We start from the raw sequence: 20556 nt of genomic DNA, 5'->3' as shown, positions 1-20556 counted from the left end.
GCATGATAAAACCTTCAGAAGGGAGAGGGGTGCTACATCCCTCATTATGGCAGGGTGTCTGCCAGAGATGTGCGAGGATGTGTTGCGAAGAATATGTTTTTCGTTAACCAATAGAAATGCTTCATTTACCTCGCCTCGCTCCGCTCAGCTGTTTCCACCAGAGATGTGCTGTGCGAGGATATGTAAATGAAGCGTATCTATTGGTTAATGAAAAACACATCCCTCGCACATTCTTGGTTATTTTATTTACACTGCTTATTTTTCTTGAAATGAGCCACTGTTCGGTCTTTTCTATCCTAATTGAGTGGCATCTTTTTCCACCCCCATCTACTTCTGAACTTGGTAATAAGTTCGCTAAACGTGCAATTCTGCAACATCTTCCATAGCAGGCTAACGGGAGAGGGCAGCCTTGGCAAAGGCAGCTATTATCCTACTAATATTATAAATGTGAAAGTTTGTGACAATGTTTGGATGCTTGGAGGTTTGGATGTTTGGATTTGTGTTACTCAATCACGTCTAAACCGCTGAACCGATTCAGATGAAATTCGGTATACCTACACAGTCATAGTTTGAGTCCCAGGGACAGAAATAGGATAGTTTTTATCCCGGAAAATTTCATAGTTCCCGCGGGATAGCAATAAACGAATACTACGCGGACGGAGTCGCGGGCAACAGGCTGAACAACGTAAATGAAGACCACGGTATAATACTAATAGCTAGTAGCTAGTAGGTAGTAGTGGCTAGTTAGGAAATAAATTAATCTAAAACATATACAGACCTGCGGTGTTCGCGTCGCTGACAACAGGTCTAGAATAGCCTGTGTATCCTGTTCATCGTCTCCATGCACCGAAGCGCCGGCGCTGGAGCCCTCGCCCTCGGACCAGGCGCCTGTGGAGGCGGCGCCGCTGCCGCTCGAGCCCGAGCCACCTCCCGCGCCCCCGCCGCGCCCGTTCTGTTCTTTCCGCGGCGAGAGAGACGGGGTGCTGGCGCCCGAACTCGCTTCTGACAACAAAAACAATATCCATGTAGCAGGGTAGGTAAGGTGGGGTTGAGGTCTGGTATGTTCAGGACCAGAAATACACTTTAACAGGAATGATACAAAATATATATATAACTTTCATTCTGTCGTAGAATTATCCATATGATTGTACTGTTACTTATCTTATCTGGTCGCATAATGGAATGTTTCAAACCAAGATTTTTTAAACGAATAACTTTTCAGGTACTCGGAAGATGCAAATGAGAGAATTGCAAAGATCTAAAAATCTTTATCTACAACCATAATAGTAAATCCTCCATTATGCATTACGACATTGGATTCTATTATGAACACGGTTGTATCGTAATGGTCATTACGACATTTTTTTAGTAATGCTTTATCATCTGGAATCGGATTTTTCATTGCATGGTAAGATGATAGAACACTATCGAGTCAATATTAAAATTAAAACTTTAGTCATGTTCATACTCATTATCATTCATTTAAATATCAGCAAAAGATTATAAATAAAAATGGTAAATGCCACACCATGTTTATTACATTACAGGCCAAATAATAAAAATAATATGAACATTAAGTAAGCTAGTTTGTAATATCCATAGAGCATGTATACTTGGTTTGGATACATATTTAACTAAATGTAAACAAACTTCAGCAGCCAGATTTGGTACATTCACGGATGAAGGTTCAGTCAGAGAATCAGAATCACATCCCAGGGTGGAACCGTATCATAATCAATTTCACGATGATTTCTATGGCAGATTGGAATGTTAAAATGACAAACAGAGACGGCGTCACAGATATCTGTCACATGCACATGAAAGGGTATAGCCGTGTTTGTATGGGGCATTGGCCCCAGAAGCCAAATCGATTGCCGTTTTGCTGATTTATAAGCCCAGATGTAAGATGCTATTTCATTAAAAAAAACCATTAAAAATGCTGCAGGTTTTTGAGAAAATTAAAAAAAAAAGAAAATTGTTTTTTTTATTTATCTAAACTACAGAACTAACCGCAATACTAATCGCATACAGCCAATTATAATATAAGCATTCCTTTTTAACAATTTGTCACGTTCGAAATTCAAATTCGTAAAGAGCGGCGGTCGATACAGGACCGGGCGAGTTCTTGTTGATCCAAGTGCATGTTTTTAAAAAAAAATATGTTATAGAATAATAGTTTCTATATAATATAACGAAAATTGTTGGGTGTCCCTATCACAGAAATAAAAATAAAAAAATATGAAAACTAAAAAGTGAAAATTTCACTACTTATAAGGATTTTGGAAATCCATTTTTTTTAAATAATGCATCTTGATAACTTACATAATGTGTGTAAGTTACAAAAAAAACAGTTCTGTAGTTTAGATTAAAAAAAATGAAAACCAATTTTCTTTTTTTTTTAATTTTCTTAAAAACCTGCAGCATTTTCGATGTTTTTTTTTATGAAATAGCACCTTACATCTGGGCTTATAAATCAGCAAAATGGCAATCAATTTGGCTTCTGGGGCCAATGTCACATACAAACATGGCTATACCCTTTGTCAATGAGTAGTAAAACAGCCCCTTGACATAAATTATGTAGGTATATATTAAATTCAATACAATAAAGTCATTACCATTACCATTATTTCTATTTGTTTGCTTGCGCTCCAATTTTTGTTTGAGCTTGGAGTACTGTCTCTGAGTACGTTCATCTTTCTGGTAGACGGGGGGCGGTGGGGAGTGCTGCACATGGTGAGGAGGGGCCTGGTGGAAGTGTGCTGGGTAACCAGGCCCGTAAAAATGCTGAGAAGCTCCTGCTCCATTAGATGGCCCCTGAAATAATAAAATAAAGTATAAAATAAACTCTTCTAGTATTGTGATAATGTTTTTTTTATTTCTGACAGATTATTCTAAACTTATATTTTGATTATTTAAAAATACTGTAAAAACAAGATTTGTTTATGAATGGTGAATTTAATTTATTAAGTGACAACTTACTACAGAGAGATTTTGGATTTGTACTAATATTGCTGTACCATAAGGTCGGGTTACTTTGGCCCATATGAAAACCACATAAAAATGTGATTGATCAATTAATGCCAACAGCATGGCAAAAAGCCATATTGTCAAAGCAAAAATAAAACCAGGACCTAGTTAGTTAATCCCAAGGGCCATAGTTACCCTTCACACAAATCCATATTAATTTCCTTTTCTTAATTTACTTTTGTGATTAAATTATGGAATTTATTATGAAGTATGTTACTTAGTGGAAATCAATAATACCTATCATTCCGCTTTATTATACTATTTTACATGCTCAATTTGCAAAAACTGTGCATTTGTATGTAGCTTTCTTTAGTTTTACTGTTGTTTTAAATAAATAAATAGGCTCTGCTTCAATTGTTCTTGTTTATTCTCCATTTTTAAACAACTGCATAAAGGAGGGTTGTGTTTTTTTCAAATCCAACTGTAATAATATTTGAGTAGAAAAACCATTCACTCCAACCTTCATATTAAATTATAAAATCCTACCCGCATAATAGTGAGTGACTATTTTGGATACTATAATTATAAATTCAAAGAAATCCATGAATTATTATTAAATTAACCTAATTAAATTTAAATCATTAGGTTTTTTCAACTCTGTATGATGCAGTGACCATGGCGATTAAAAAAGCAGATAAATATATACCTACATAAAATACTGAGATATTAATTGTAAATCATAAATAGTAAAAAAGAACAACTTGTTAGTACTCCTTGTTAGTAAAACTTGAAAGTTGAATCAGAAACTACTCAAAATTTGCTTTATAATTAAACTTGCAACACAAAATCATACACCAAGAAGGTCATTTCACCTATAAATTGGCGTTATCTACATTCCCAACAGTTTTGAATAAGATTTCACTCTTATCAAATTATAGTGAACAACAAAACCGAACATTTCATATTTCACAGCATATGTTACCAAGGCAAAGGAATAAAATGAAAATATTAACCCACACACACTGACCTTACTTATTTCCGCAACAGGAGACTTTCTTGGTATTTCCTCAATAGGAGGATCATTATTGTTTTCTGGATTGCTCATTGTTTTTAATTATTTAAAATAAATTATTTTACGTTTGGTAAGACGTGGCCGTCAGAGCCACGTACCGCCACCGCGTTCGGCACTCGCCGGCGATAACGTTTTAACTACTATCGCAATCCGCAACCCACATTATGTGGCCAAGACTAGGTTATCACCAAATAAGCTACCGAAGTAAGCACCGAACAATCAACTAAAAATAGTCGGATTATTCGTAATCGTTATGCATGTGCAGAATTCAACACAACACTAACACACGGTGGTGTTTCAATTACACGTAAAACGTCAAATCAACGGAAATTGTTTACACAGAAGGTGAACACGTATTCATTTTGTGCGAGGTATGTCCAGTCTTCCAGATCATTCCGTCTATTACTTATTACTTAACAAAAACTGAAGGTATCTTTTATCAGAAGTTCTACCTTCATTTCATGTAAGTACACAACATAAAACATGAATGATCTGATCAGCATAAACAAACAAGGCCAAGCAGGCCAAGCTTCTTTTCGTGTTTCCAATGTTTTGATTGAAATGGTTTTGAAGTTCCGCTCCTGTCAATGTCATCATCATACTGTCAAAATGACAAATTATAAGTGTACTTTTCTTGAAAAAAAAAAGGTAATAATTTTGCTTTGAATTTTCATAAATATAAAATCCTGTATAAATAGTAGATTGTACAACAAAAGCATAAAACGAGCCATTTTACCCAAAACGTTCATATAGCTACGTGCCGACCTATGTAGTAGATAGGTAGATATCTCGCTCGACCAAAGTTATAAAGAAGACTTTTACCACCCTCCTGTAAAACTAGTTTCTCGCCGTCAAAGGATATATTATACCTACCTACCCCTTTAAATTTAAAAAGGTACCCTAATTAACTTTAGTGGCTTAAGAGCTAGTGCTTCTGTGATTAACGTCTATATAACATGCTGATCTCTATTATGAGTACAAAGTGAATGGATTGTAAAAAAATATTCATCACATGACCTTCATAGGCCAATGAACTTAACGTGGCATCGAGCGACGAGAATATCCGTTGCTTGCCAACTTAGATAGGTACTTAACGACGCGGTTCAGTGACGGGTTTAGGGCTATACTGCTAATAACTTGAAATACAAACGTTGACGTTGCTAGTTAAAGGATTTTTTTTCTTTGAGGCGATAATGGTAGCTTAAAGTTGCACCACTAGTAGAAAAAGGATGCAAGTCTAACTTAAAACTTTTTTCCACGTAGATATGCGGGGATTTTTAACTATCGTTTAGTTCTCTCTTAGTTTCTCATTTATTTCTCTTTCGTAAAAAAATACTTTCAACTATAGGTACAGTCGAACAAACTGAATCATGTAGCAGGGTGGAACCTTTGTGCTACTAATGTCATGTTGACTGAATGTTGAATTGACTATCAAAAGGTTCCACCCTGATGCATGAAACAGTTTACTCGACTGTACCTACATTTATTCCATGTTATCAACCGTCATTGCAATCCAGAACTCCACAAATAAACTAGTGTAATGAATTCAACGACAGTATAACCAATAACCAGCCACAGCTTGCTTTCAATTTTAGACAACGCCTCACAAAACTACTTTGTACCACTTTGTACCGAAACAGAGCCAGTTTGTTGCAAATTTTCTGCCTCTGCTTGAGAACAATCTAAAGCCGTCTGTTCGATATCATTTCTTTTTTTTTACATAATATGTTATTATAAATGTTTTACCCTATGCAACTTCTTAATGTTCGCTCAGCCTTAACTTAGCCATCAGCATCACTGTACGGTTCGGTGGAGCGATGACGAATGATGCAAACGCGGTGCATCGAACGCGCGGAACAGTCCCAGGCATACAAATTTCAAATTACCCGCATAAGTAGGCACTCTATCAAGTCCTGTATGTGGCAAAAGTCTACTGAGTAGAAATAGCAAAGGGAAGACTCAACACTCTGATAATTTATTTATTCAGGTGTTATTTTACGGAGGTCCATACCAATCCAAAAAACATTAAAACCGGCCAAGATCGTGTCGGACACGCCCAATATAGGGTTCCGTAGCCATTACGAAAAAAAAACAAGTAATATTATGTGCGTTATAACACAATTAAAACACTTAATACAGTCTTAAAATCTATTACCAGAAAAAGAGCGTATCTTCACGGCACTTACGTCCTTTTGTTGAGAAGCGCAGTTTTTCGGCATTAACTCAAAACCGGTATATCCGATCATGTTGAAACCAATTTTCGTTGAAGGTATTTATTGAGCGTTACCTTTCCATATTTTTTGCATATTTTATGGACAAACGGTTTTCAAGATAGATAAGATAGGGGGGGGACACAATTTTTGCTACTTTGGGAGCGATTATTACCGGAAATCTTCATCAAAAAAGTTTTTGAGAAACCTTACTATCTTTTCAAAAGAGCTGTCGAACTATGTGCCACACCTTGATGCGAGTAAAAAAGATTTTTTTTTTTTTTCAATTTCTGTTACGTTTATGGAGTGCCCCTCCTTTAAATATTTATTTTTTTAATTTAACTACAAAACTAAATAGTGGCTTTGACAAGACATCTGTACTCCAAATTTTATTGATATAAATATTTATAATTAATTAAATGCCTGTGACGTACGGACGGACGGACTGACAGACAGACAGACGGACTGGACGAAACTATAAGGGTTCCGTTTTTGCCATTTTGGCTCCGGAACCCTAACTAGGGAAGGCTTCCATTGTGGGAATGAATAATTATGTAAAACAAGACAACTAAGCAAAACAAGAGTCAAAACAGTTCTCATCGTAGTGCCGCGATGTGCGGCTCTCTCTTGCGCAACTCTGTCTTAAATGAAGTCACGCACCAATATCTGACACAACAAAGCCTAAATATCTGACACCTGGCTGGGCTGGTAAGACGTGTTAGATCCTAATTGGTCATATACCTATTGGTCATATTCCTAACTCATCTCATCATATTCCTGATTCGTCATACTCACTAAATTATTTTCTAATAACAGTTTTACAAAGTATAACTACTTAGTAGTCTGTCCTAACACTTATTAATCCTGTAACCGCGTGTTTGCGGTGTCATTTTACTGTACAATGACGACTACGATACTACGATAGGACTATGATCAGTTAAGAACGTATCGAATTGTGAATATGACCAATTAGGATTATGTCGAATCAGGAACAAATCAGGTAACACTCACGTAATGCATGGGGGGCTGGTGGTGGGGCTGGTGGTGCGGCGGGTGGTGCTGCGGGTGGTGCGGCAGGTGGTGGTGCTGGTGCGGCAGCAGGTAGTGCCGCATGCTGTCGTCCAGCACCGGCGGCAGCATCTGCGGCATCATCGGCGCCGACGTCACAACCGGCATGGCGCCTGCAACACCAAAACACCAGTTACAGAATCAAATCATCCTACCATACTCAACGAAACAAAATTTGGCCCAATCTACATACAAAATTATGTATTACTGCATACATTTGAGGGCACATTTTTTGCCCGTCCGTAGGTATACGGCCTCTGGTCACCTTTGAAGTTAATGCGAACCGCAAGGTTATGACAGTCTTTGAAATTGAAATCTGGGATTTCACTATACCCTGTCTATTTAACAGAGTTAGCAAAGCGTTCTCTCTGTTGCACTTTTGTATGCAAATAAAAGGGACAAGAAACTGTCAGTGGGCGTCAACAATCGCACGTCGATGGCGGGCTCGGCTTACATGACGTTTGTTGGAATATTCGTAATATTTCTCGTGATTTTTGTTTGTAGTTAGAGGCACCTCAAATAATTAACTTATTAATAACATGACATTGTCATGTCATGTTTATTCATCTATTAATCATAATTATGTAAATTTACGAGCCAGGTAAAATTAGTTACCAACGATAAGCACTTGAAAGCGTCTGCACCGTACGAGAGACAGATGTTTAAGTACTAAATTTTGACAGGCATGTAAACCTATCTGGTCTGCGCATGATGCTTAATCGAGTACCTCAAATAGACGTGCTTCTATCGTTCGTATCTTTTAGTACTAACTGAGTAATCGCAGAGTATCTAGAACTTGCGAAAATTTCTATATATTCCACATTAAGATCTCAACATCCGTTTATTGTCTGTTAATTAGCACGTAAGATCTCGTATTCCGTTTCATGATAAGATCCCCGTAGAAATTATAGTTTCTTAAACTGAAAACTATTGGTATAAAATCTATTCAACATCTGTTGTCTATTCAAATCTTTGGGCGCGATCTATTCAAATCCGTCCAGCCATTTGGGCGCGAAGATTATTCATTCCATAAGATCTATTCAACATCCGTCCAGCCATTTGGGCGCGAAGATCTATTCAACATCCGTCCAGCCATTTGGGCGCGAAGATCTATTCAACATCCGTCCAGCCATTTGGGCGCGAAGATCTATTCAACATCCGTCCAGCATTTGCGCGAAGATCTATTCAACATCCGTCCAGCCATTTTGGCGCGAAGATCTATTCAACATCCGTCAGCCATTTGGGCGCGAAGATCTATTCAACATCCGTCCAGCCATTTGGGCGCGAAGATCTATTCAACATCCGTCCAGCCATTTGGGCGCGAAGATCTATTCAACATCCGTCCAGCCATTTGGGCGCGAAGATCTATTCAACATCCGTCCAGCCATTTGGGCGCGAAGATCTATTCAACATCCGTCCAGCCATTTGGCGCGAAGATCTATTCAACATCCGTCCAGCCATTTGGGGGCGAAGATCTATTCAACATCCGTCCAGCCATTTGGGGGCGAAGATCTATTCAACATCCGTCCAGCCATTGGGCGCGAAGATCTATTCAACATCCGTCCAGCCATTTGGGCGCGAAGATCTATTCAACATCCGTCCAGCCATTTGGGCGCGAAGATCTATTCAACATCCGTCCAGCCATTTGGCGCGAAGATCTATTCAACATCCGTCCAGCCATTTGGGCGCGAAGATCTATTCAACATCCGTCCAGCCATTTGGGCGCGAAGATCTATTCAACATCCGCCATTTGGGCGCGAAGATCTATTCAACATCCGTCCAGCCATTTGGCGCGAAGATCTATTCAACATCCGTCCAGCCATTTGGGCGCGAAGATCTATTCAACATCCGTCCAGCCATTTGGGCGCGAAGATCTATTCAACATCCGTCCAGCCATTTGGGCGCGAAGATCTATTCAACATCCGTCCAGCCATTTGGGCGCGAAGATCTATTCAACATCCGTCCAGCCATTTGGGCGCGAAGATCTATTCAACATCCGTCCAGCCATTTGGGCGCGAAGATCCTCCTTGCTGAACGGCTCTCGGTGCTCGCCCTCTCTAAGCTAAGCTGTAAAAGCTGTCGAATCAAGAGCTAACCGTAACAGTCCGTACAGAAAAATGCGTGTCGGGCACGCCCAATATAGGGTTCCGTAGCCAGTACGAAAATATCAAGTAAGTAATTATTTTTCTAAGGATTTCGTGTACGGAATCTTACAAGTTTAGGTATATTTTATACTAAGATTGGTTTTTGAAATCTTTTTGGTATTTTGTATTTCAGTCCAAATTTTTGTTTCTTTTACGGTCATCCCGTAAAACCCATATCGAAAATAGAAACTGAAATATAGATGCACAGAAAAACCAGAAAAACAGCGCTGGGAATCGAACCCAGGTCCTCGGCATTCTGAGCCGCGTGCTATACCGCTACACCACCGCTGGACAACGGTACAGACACGAATTTCTCCTATGCACCATATATCTCAGCCTGTTTGTTTCTTATTTAGTCACTTAAGCAGCGACACTAGCGACATCATCGAGAAACTTTCAGCACTCCATTGGAACTAACGAAATGGTTCCTTATCTCTATAAGGTTAAATATTGCGTGATCTGCGTAGATATATATTTATACTGAAACTTGGAATGTTGTTTGTTGTTTATGTTGTTTATCATTTATGGGATAATTATGACTAATTGCGCCGTTATCTGCTAAATGATGATAAACGCAATCAACTCGAAGTGATTGATAATGCCATAGTTACGTAACAATTAGTTTACTTTAGTTTGCTTGTGCATTTTAAATGCTATTTAGCGTATTTATGATTTACTTGTGAATCTAATCGAGTGTTCGTTTATATGCATTTTTAATAATTACTTATTATTATTTAATACTTTGCTTTGCTTTTATCTTGGGGGCTTTGATTTCAAACAACGGCGGCTGCGTAGATGAAGTGAAACGACGTTTGGCCATTACCAGTACCTACTGCGATGGAGACGTTAAGGAAAGTGTGCAGGAATCGCAGCATTACCAAAGACACCAAAGTCAGGCTCGTGCGAACACTGATATTCGCATTTTTCTTTACGTGGCAGAGACGTGAACAGTGCGCGAATTGGAAAGTAGTAAAGTGGACGCTCTAGAGATCTGGTGCTGGAGGATGATGCTTGGAATATCATGGACGGAGTTCCGCACCAACGTATCCATACTCCAGGAGCTTGGCATCACGCAGCGTCTATTGACCATAGTACAGTCGCGCATACTGCAGTACTTTGGACATGTCTCCAGGTGGGATGGCGACTTCCATAGAGCGGCTGAGTGAGGGAAAAGTGGAGGGAACCAGGTCGCGCGGCAGATCACCTATCCACAGCGACTGACCAAGTGAAGAGCGCTATAGGAAACGGCGCATCATGACTGTGCCAAACAGTCTGCCAACAGAAGGGTATGGCGGGAGATCGTACGGAGAGCTGTTTCCGCCTCTACCACCGACGCGGACGCCTCAATATGACCACGACCGTGATTATTTGATGAAAAAAAGGCATTTCTATGCTTGTGACCCTTGTACGGGAGTGCGTTCTTATTTAGTCTTAGCGTGTTTTCACTTCTTAATCGGAGGTTGAACTACTTGTTATCTCTATATATAATCTGCTATGTTTATTAAGTATCTACATCTATACCTACCTAAGCGGAAGATTTTTTGTTGTGATCTATTGAAATAAACAGATTATATTTTTTTAAATCTCTTTTCTTTTACTGTATTTATGAAATAGTGATGTCACTTTCGAGTTTAAAATACGGTAACAAAGTGATTAACCTACCTACATTCAAGCAAATGCTACTCGCGGCGTGCGTGGCGGGCATTTCGCGTCACGGGTGGCTAGGTTTCAGGGTTCAATGTGATTTTGTTTTCCGTTGGAAGTAAGTATCTCTGACTCTTTATAGTTAGTACATTGTTGTAGAGCCTGGAATAACAATTTTATTCACTGTCATGATTAATTAAACTTGATATATTACCTCATCAAGTCATCAGAAATGGCGCCACTTTAAGGCATTTAATAACGGAACCCTTTCCGATTTGCATTCGCTCAATTATGTTTTGACTTTATTTTGACAGTGACACGGCGACGCCCCCGTTCCGCCTCGCGGCGCTGCGCTTTATGAATGAACGTGTTTTGGGTGTTCGTAGAAATCCGTCTGCGGGCCTTGAATAATGCTCTCTTTGTGGGATCATCCGCTTTTGTTCGCGCCGCCGCCGGCGCCCGCGCCCGCATAGTTTGCATCAGCAATGCAACTTAACCGCAGGCCTCTTGAGCAACGGCACTGGGAATCCCACGACAGCCTTGACGCGCTTTGTTTCCATCAAGTAAAAGGAACTTTTTACTCCGTGATCAATTTGAATGCGTTGTTGCGTCGCATAGTCTCCTGTGAGTGGATGTGAAACGATGCGTCCCGTCCTCTCATTCTAAGTTTGATTTATTTGACTGACCCAAATTATTTAAATTGTCCGAAAGAATATTGATAGCTTTCTAATGTTTTTTTTTATTGCCATTTATAAGCAATTCTCGTACGTGGGTCAATTATGTACAGTAGATATATCTACGAGTACCAACCTATACGTCGCAGTAGGCAAGTTTACAACATATAAACTCGTTTTCGTGGAATTTAACCTACTTTTCAAGTTTTATGTATTAAAAAGTAAATTATGATCTTTTCCATAAAATTTTACTGATTGAACTGTGGTATTTCAACTTTTATGGAAATATATTATAACGTCATAACAATGGATTGTTAAACTCTACTCCAACTGATAAATAGGTAAACGTTTAATAGTTTTGTGTATTGCGAAAGTCGTAAACCGCAGCGATGCAATTAGTGGAATACTTGGAAATAAATACCGTGCCGCATGTTCAATTATGCGGCGAACAATCTGTGCGACGCAGAACTAAGCGTTATCTGTGTAATTACAAATGCATGCAGTTAAAAGTAAAGCGTAAGTAGAGGTAGATACCTACTTGTAGTAGGTATATACGAGTATTAAGTGTTTTCGTGCGAAGCATTTGTAAAATACAAGCCAATAACGAAATTAAATAAAAAAAATAACAAGCTACATACAATAAAGGAGGTTTTTTGGAGCCGATCTATATTTACTATCCCGAAATCCGGGCAAGGGAAGGATTCTAGGATTAAACCACGAGAGTACGAGCGAAGCGAGTGGTTCAAAAGTAAAATCCTGAGCGTAGCCGAGGGTTTCACGGCAAGAGATACTGAAAGGCAAAGCGTTAGCAGAGGTCCCACTAGATGGACTGACGTCATCGTGGAAAGCTGTATTCAGTGGCTTTCTAAGGAGGAGGCCTTTGTTCAGCAGTAGACGTCTTCCGGCTGTTGATAATGATGATGATGACAACTACCTACAATTTTTGGATTAATAAAAGGTTCAAACCACAGTGTAGTGAGACTGACCGTAATCAGTGTGCATAGTGCACATGTGTTGGTGCTGCGGGTGCTGCGGGTGCGGGCACATCTCGGGCACGTAGTACGGCTCGGGGTAGTACTCGCCGTAGTACTCCTGAGGCCCGGGGCCGCCGCCGCCCTCCGCGACGCCCACGCCCACCATCGCGCCCGCTAGCAGCGCATCGCGCGCCTCCGCGACCGCGTCCGCGTCCGCCGCGCACGCGCGCGAAGACACGGCCACGCTCTACCTGCTGCAATACAAAACGACTTTATTAATAAGCGCCTGCACAATTATCATCATCATCATCATCGCCATGATCAACATCGTCATCTCAGTTTTAAAAGCGTCTTAAAATACGTCTGTCTGTGCGTGCATTCGTCCGCCCGTCCATGTTTGTCTGTGGTTTACGTTACGAAACAGTAAGTTCGTACTGGAAAGCTGTAATTTTAAGCTGGAAGAGGGTTTTGTAATTCGAACGTTATCATGAACAGGGAACTGAACTTAGACTTGGAAATTCCCTCTTTTTATAGAGATAAGAACATGGATGTATTTTGAGATATTTCCATGGGATGAGAATTTTGCGATTGACAAAAAGCCGTGGGCATAAGCTAGCTAGCATAACCTGAATCTGATTTAAAAGAGTCTTAAATTTATTTTCTACCATCTACCACTTTTTTCTACTATTTTTCTCGTTGTCGTGAGGTGAAAAATTGTGTGTTTCGCTCGGCTGTAAAGTTGTTTAACATCTCGTGCCTTTGAAACCTTAGGCTACGCTCAGGATTCTTCTTTTGAACCACTCGCTTCGCTCGTGGTTCAATCCTAGATTCCTTCGCTGGTCGGGTTTCAGTATAAGCACTCGTGCCAAACAGTCACTTTCCAGCCTTGCATAACAAATAACTATTTTAAGGGATCTCTTATACAGGTAAAGTGGTGAGCATTTTTTTTCTTGTTTAAGTAAATCCGTAGTTTGGGGTACCGTTAGATTTTTTTTTATTTAATTCTGGAGCATACATATAATCATAATACGAAAGTTTAAATTTGTAAAGTACCTACATAGATCATTAGTCTTTTCCCTCTGAAATATTACGGCGAAAAAAGCTAAGTGCACTTATAATGCTGGGTGTACACCTTGAGCTAGCGTCGGCAAACGCACAGGACGCAGTCATATGTTAGAGCAAGGAGAAGCTTCGTAGGCAGAAGCTATTTGCTGTCGTATTCTATAGTATTAACTGCGATCCATGCATTTCCTAGCGCTTGTCAAACTTGTGGACCCAGCGAATTGGAAAGTGAATTCAACGAATAACAATCATAGGTATACCTAGTGCCATCCACGAAGACGCGTGATTTTGACAAAATTAGACATTAATGACATTGTAATAAGAACAACGGCACGCGTCATCGTGAATGACTCTACCTATAGGTGTATGTATTGTATGTATGTAAGTAGGTATATATTGATGATAGACTTTTATTTTTATTCCGTTTGTTGATAACGAGACCAGCATGAAAGGGCCCGTTGAACCAGCCATAAATAAAATAAAAAATGTAGAGTTGATTTATGTAGAGGTAAGTATGTATATGTATACCAATTGTTTATACATAGATTCCTAAACTGTGCGTCTTGTTTTCGTGTTAGAACATTTAATTCCGAGTAAAGCTTTGAGGATAATCTGCCTAATAATATCTAAACAGTTGAACTTCGTGCTTATCTATCTTTCTTGAGGCTGGAGTTTTATTCAAATTACTTATACGAGCTCTTAATCCAAAATTCGGCGACTTGTGAATCATTAAAAAAAAGTGTCAGTTGATCTAGGAAAGTAACATAAGGTAAGTAAATAAGTAACTAATTGTAGTTTGTTTATAGTACCTTCCTAGGATGTGTATTTAATTATTTATCTTACTTTTAATATAAATTTATTTCATAGATCGCAACCGTTTTGTAAAGTTTATCGATCTTTTTTCATACAATCGTTATCGTTAGATTAGATGTGGTTCTGTTGCCGCTACAATTAACAGAAAAAATAAGGGGAGGCCCTGATACAAGAAACTTAATTTTCTAAGTAATTTTATGATAAAGTACTTTTTAAACCGCTTTGTACTTGCGTGACCTTAACCCTTTATAAGCGCGTGATATCGATTCTGTTTATCGGACTTCGTAAGTACCGACCTAACTACATAACTTTGTCCTCCATTGAGCATTTATTCGAGTTTACTAAACTAAACATTTGCGACTCTGGTACTTAAACCCAACTCAGCAATTCGATGGCGGCGCGGCGTGTGGCGGTTGTGTTGCAAAAAGCAGTGTAGGCATGATATCGACATGACATATCCGCGTCAGCTCAGCACATCGTGACCGCATTTGCCTTTTAAATGGTGTGCTGTCATGGATGCTCACGAGTTCGGTGTGGATGAGTCCGCAATCCGTGTCACGGGGGCTACTACGAAATTCGAAAATCGTAGTCCGTATCGTACCGTCCCTTTCACTCTCGTATTAAACAATATAAGCGTCAGCGGGACGGCAATATACGAAGTTCAAATTTTGGACTTCACTACGAAGCCACTAGGGCCAGTCACTCTGAAGGAGCCGTTCTTCGTCTACTCGTTAAGAGAACGTACGTTAGTAGGTGGTAACGCCGCGGCATACGAATATGGCGACGGTATGCACGAAAAAATGTTAATAGTCGGAGATCTAAAGGTCAGGGTCTGTCCTAGCGGCAGGATACCGGTTACTTTGTGGAGCTAAAACGAGCAACCTCATTACCTATATTTTTTTCCTTTTTACGCCTACAGTGGCGAGTTGCGGGCGAAGTGGGCAGGGCACTGACTGCCCGCCGGTACTCACGCCTAGATCCCAAAGAAACCATGCCTTTTCTCCCGCGGCCCGCCTGACTCAGCGAGGTTCATAGAAAATCTATCACAATATCATAATACGTTATGTACTGTGTCTACTTTCGTCATTTTTCTTAGAAATATTGCAATAGCGGATAAGGACGGCATCCGTCTGGTTTTATTTACTTGTCAATAAAGACTACATTTGTGTATGTATTTACTATCTTTTGTGTACCTACGTCAAAGAGGTATCAGTTTAAATAGCTTGTTTGCTTGGCTCTTATCTCGGGGAATCCCCGTATCAAAACAACAGTAGAATTACGAAACTTATACTATTATTCAGTGGCGTAGCTGGGGGGCGGCCCGCCCCGGGTGTTGAACATCGATAGTGCCACCATAAAATCCTAAAACTGTGACAGATTGCATAACCGCCTCTAAATAATATATGTATACAAGAATAATAAGTACCTACTTAATAGGTGCCGTGCCTACTTGCATAGTAAGCTTTTTTCATACGAGTTTTGGGGTGACACCAACAATATTCGCCCTGGGTGCCACACAAACGCTACGCCACTTCTGCTGCACGCTGCGCACTGCTGTTATTTTATTCTATACTCTATTTATTAAACCAAGATACTAAAGTGACAGTATGAAATGTCAAAGGTAAAAATAATGTGACCAGCATAATACGAATAGTGCTGCTCTCTGATTTCGGTTTTCGGTATTATTGCAAATAATCGGTATTTATTGGAAACAAAAATAAAATTAAAGCATTCATCAATATTCTACTTTCCATAAGCATTGAGCTTTTAGGCAAAACTTGCTTAGAATCAAATTAAATTTAAACATCAACATCTACAAAAAGTAGAAATATCTCCTAAACGGTGGCATTTTCATTAGACCCATTTTACCTGTTTTAGAATGTCTTAAGTTCCCTACGTGTTAGTACGTCACAGATCCGTTCATATCTTAACATTTTAAGCGCATAAATAAGTAATAGAACAGTACCTAACTGCAGTAGGTAGAAAATCTGCAGGCCATCTAGATACGGTATTGTGTCATTAAACCTGCGCAAACTAATTACCAAGAATGCTTACTTCGTAGAATTTGAGTTCGTTTAAGTAAGTGTGCCTCATGCCTTACCTAGTAGATACCTAAAAAGGTGTCTTACTAGTTAAGCATTATTTATACGTAGCATATTGAATGCCGACTCAAGTATTTGCATATTATTTCCTACAATTCATTTCAGTTATTAGTTACCTTCAAAAGGACAATGATGGATGCGACTGCGATTAAATTGATAATTATTTCGCTTTATCATGCAAATTGCCTATTATCTTTACATCTAATAAAATTTTAAATGGCCGATGTCTCAACATAAACATAAACTAATAAATATGGTCACAAAAACAGCAAAAATAATAAATTACTCGTAGGTATACACTGAAAATGAACATTAATTTTGTTCAATAAATAAGTATTTGAATAACTTTGAACTTGCTTATAGCAGTTTTTCTGAGAAGTACTTGACTGAACGAAGACTAGTCCTTCTATCCTCTTCACATTCGCAAAATGACGTAGTGTCTATCTTCTATTCATTTATATGTACCTAACTTCCTAAGTAGGTTCGTCACCATCAAAAGCCCAAAACTTTAGTAGGTAAAGTCGAAAAACATTTTAGCTTTAAGTACCTAGTACCTTTTAGCAGCCGCTAAGCTATCATTTTTGTGTACGCTCCAACAAGTTTATTGTTAAGCAACATTCATCACGGCCGAACATTTAATATCGAACAGTAACTGCCCATGATATTTCACCCAAATGTCACCGCGTGATAAATGAACACCACGATTTTGTACAAATAAAATTGATAATCTTAATTTATTGTTTTAAAGTTTACCATACTACACTTTAAATGATGATAAATCTTTCGAAATGTCGCTTTAGTTCGTCTATTTACTTTTTATTAGATGTAAAGATAATAATAGTTGATTTATGGCTGAAAAACAATTGCAAGCTGGTGGTACCTATATACTTAACAGATGTTTTTCGGGTTTCGTTCAACTCGTCAGTCTTGGTCGAGTTCGGAGGCAGGACATGAACAGGAATGGAATGGACCCTCGAGACGATTATTCATCGCTCTCGATCACGTTCAATTGAATAAACACGGTGATGGCGTCGAGTTTGCTATTAAAGCCGGATTCTATGTGCGTTGTTATGTAAAATCGAGTCTTCTCGACTGAAGTCCCGTCTTCGTCGTCCGCTTCCTGATTCAACAAATGGGCGGCCAGACCAGAGAGTTAAGTATTCGGACTGCACCTAACTATTCTCTCTAGATTATTTGTGTTTGGACTTCGCACATGATAAGTATGAGTATGTGTGTATTATACTCCTGCGAACCTTCCTATTTTGCTGTTATAACACGAGAATGGTATAAATCTACCTACGCAAATATTAAGTAAAATTTATTGATTAATTCTTATGTTACAACGCCCACATCACTCATCCGGCGTCATCTCGTCTTTGCCTAACGAAAGGTCCGCCCGCGTCCGTCGAACAAAGTCGTTGGTTTATCGATTTCACGGACCGCAGTCAATTAAACGAATATGTTTTTATGATTTTCCTATCGGCGGGTGGGTAATTGAATCGAAACATAATCTCGCCGCTGACGCACAAGCGCGAATTCACGTCAGTTCACTTTTCGGTACAAACGTTAGCACCGTAAATTATAAGTATTTATAATGCCTGATAAAATAGCTTGCGTCATCACAATGCAATTTATTTCGTTACTTTTACTTTTTTTGTTGTTGTAGGTACTGATGATATGATGAGATTTATCCTCAACTATTATTAAATTGGAATATTTTCTAAGCTAAATTGAGTCGGACATCCCGCGAGATCGCGTCGTCGTAAACATGGGAAAACCGCGTCCGGCTAAATAAAACAACAAAATAAAAGATTTGTATAAGAAAAAAACCTGCAAACTTTTACACGGCACCTTAATTATAAACGGCTTTTTATATATGGGCCGTAAAACATAAAACTATACGCGTAGTATAAAGCACTTTGTGACTGATAGTTTTTTAGATAGCCACGATACGTCTCGTCCGAAAATAGAAGACGTTAAGCGCATAATTTGAGCAATGAGTCTGGTAGACCAATTCCCGGTGTCATGATGAGGTTGTATAATCGAACGTAAGCACTATGAATAAGTACTCGAATCTAAATGGATTCAGATATGATTCCTATCGAGTGACTGGTTGTAAACCCCTATTACAACAATATACATTCCATATTTATAGACATACGTATTTTTTAAATCATGTTTCTTTTTGCTTAGATAAATAAATAAATAAATATAACGGGACAATTAACACCAATTAACCTAGTCCCAAAGTAAGCTTAGCAAAGCTTGTGTTATGGGTACTAAGCAACGGATAAATATAATTATTTAGATAGATACATACTTAAATACATATTAAACACCCAAGACGAGAGAACAAACATTCGTATTTTTCATACAAATATCTGCCCCGACACGGGAATCGAACCCGGGACCTCAAGCTTCGTAGTCAGGTTCTCTAACCACTAGGCCATCTGGTCGTGGATATTTCCAAAGACACGCAAAGAGCGGTAAAATCCGACAATATTTTTACACTCGACATCTTATTTAAATGCTTAGGTCGCCCCCTATTAACCCGGATCATAAACTTGTTATCAACACATGAGATGAAAACATCGATCTCAAGTGGAAATCCCAAGTCAGATTCTGAGAAGGCAAAATAAGCTTCGTCGCGCGGCGCACGATATGTGCGGTAGCCTGGGGAGTCATTTGCATAACAAATTTACAGAATCGGTTGCCAGCGCAACAACACTTATGTGATCTAAGAATCGGTGGTTTAGTATTAGACAGCAAAATGTCGACATTTAGACGCTAATAGCCGTAATTAGGATGTTTTTTAACTACGTAGGTATCCTTTTCAGCAGATAATCCAAAACAAGCCTGCGAATACGTATTTAGACAATACATGCCGTAGAGCTACGGATTTTTTTTAAATAGCTATCTACATACGTATTATTTTTAGTAATTACATAATCCAAACTCAGCCTGAATCAATCACAGAATAACTAATAGTACCTACTACCGTCAAAAATGTCAAAATGTGAAATTCACTTCTATTTAAAACTAACAAAACCAGGAGATTCTTTCTTTCTATGACTGACTACTTCCAAAACATAACATAATTAATTAAAATTCAGTATATATAAGGCACTTCTAAATATGCGACAGGCAATTTAAGTCGTTGCGTCCTAGTCCTAACCTACTATGATGAAACAGATAACATCCGCATAGTTTGATTTGTGGTTCGCTGGAGGAGAGCCACTTTATATTTCGTATAAGAAGCTATAAAAACAATTCAGATCTTAAAATTTTGCAGGCGGCGTCTCCCATAATGTTTGGTTACATACAATAAACATTTTTAGGGTTTCGTAGTCAAAATGTGAAAAACGAAACTCTTATACTCGTAGTTACTACAAATCGTAATGTACGTCCTTCAGTCTACCTTAGCTCAGGTACTCTTAGTACTAGTGCTACTAGAAAGCTGTAATTTGGCACATAGTAAAGTCATATAAAATCAAATAAATATAAGTATGGCAGCAGACACCTCCTCCTCCACGTAAGTAAAGTGGGGATGGTTTATTTATCGTCTCTACCCCTTGATGTATGATGTCGTATAATCTATTCATTATCAGAATCTGTTTGTGAAATATTCAGGTTCAGAGTAGGTTCCTTTTCTATAATTTCTAGTGTAATTCCATTGCCAAACCAGAATTATGTTGAATTAGCGGTTGCCCGCGACCTCGTCTAGGAATAATTCGTTTATCGTCATCTCACATGAACTATTCTCTAGCGGGATAAAACGTATCCTATGTTTTGATCCACGTTAGAAACTATGTTCGTGCTAAATTTA

The 20556-nt window shown here is 38.9% G+C and overlaps 1 protein-coding gene across 1 annotated transcript in view; it reads right to left on the bottom strand.

Annotated features, from left to right (window-relative positions):
• The window catches only part of mtgo (miles to go), a 63572-nt gene that overhangs the window by 4800 nt on the left and 38216 nt on the right, over positions 1–20556 (bottom strand). Inside the window, 4 exon segments of the mRNA XM_074085398.1 lie at positions 779–1002; positions 2616–2814; positions 7261–7430; positions 12766–13007. Coding sequence (XP_073941499.1) covers positions 779–1002; positions 2616–2814; positions 7261–7430; positions 12766–12919 — 747 coding nt within the window. The 5' untranslated portion in view covers positions 12920–13007.

Source organism: Choristoneura fumiferana, chromosome 3, assembly GCF_025370935.1.
Source record: "Choristoneura fumiferana chromosome 3, NRCan_CFum_1, whole genome shotgun sequence".
Classification (NCBI taxonomy): domain Eukaryota; kingdom Metazoa; phylum Arthropoda; class Insecta; order Lepidoptera; family Tortricidae; genus Choristoneura; species Choristoneura fumiferana.
The sequence above is the reverse complement of the archived record's forward strand: the minus strand, read 5'-3'. Positions and strand labels throughout refer to the sequence as shown.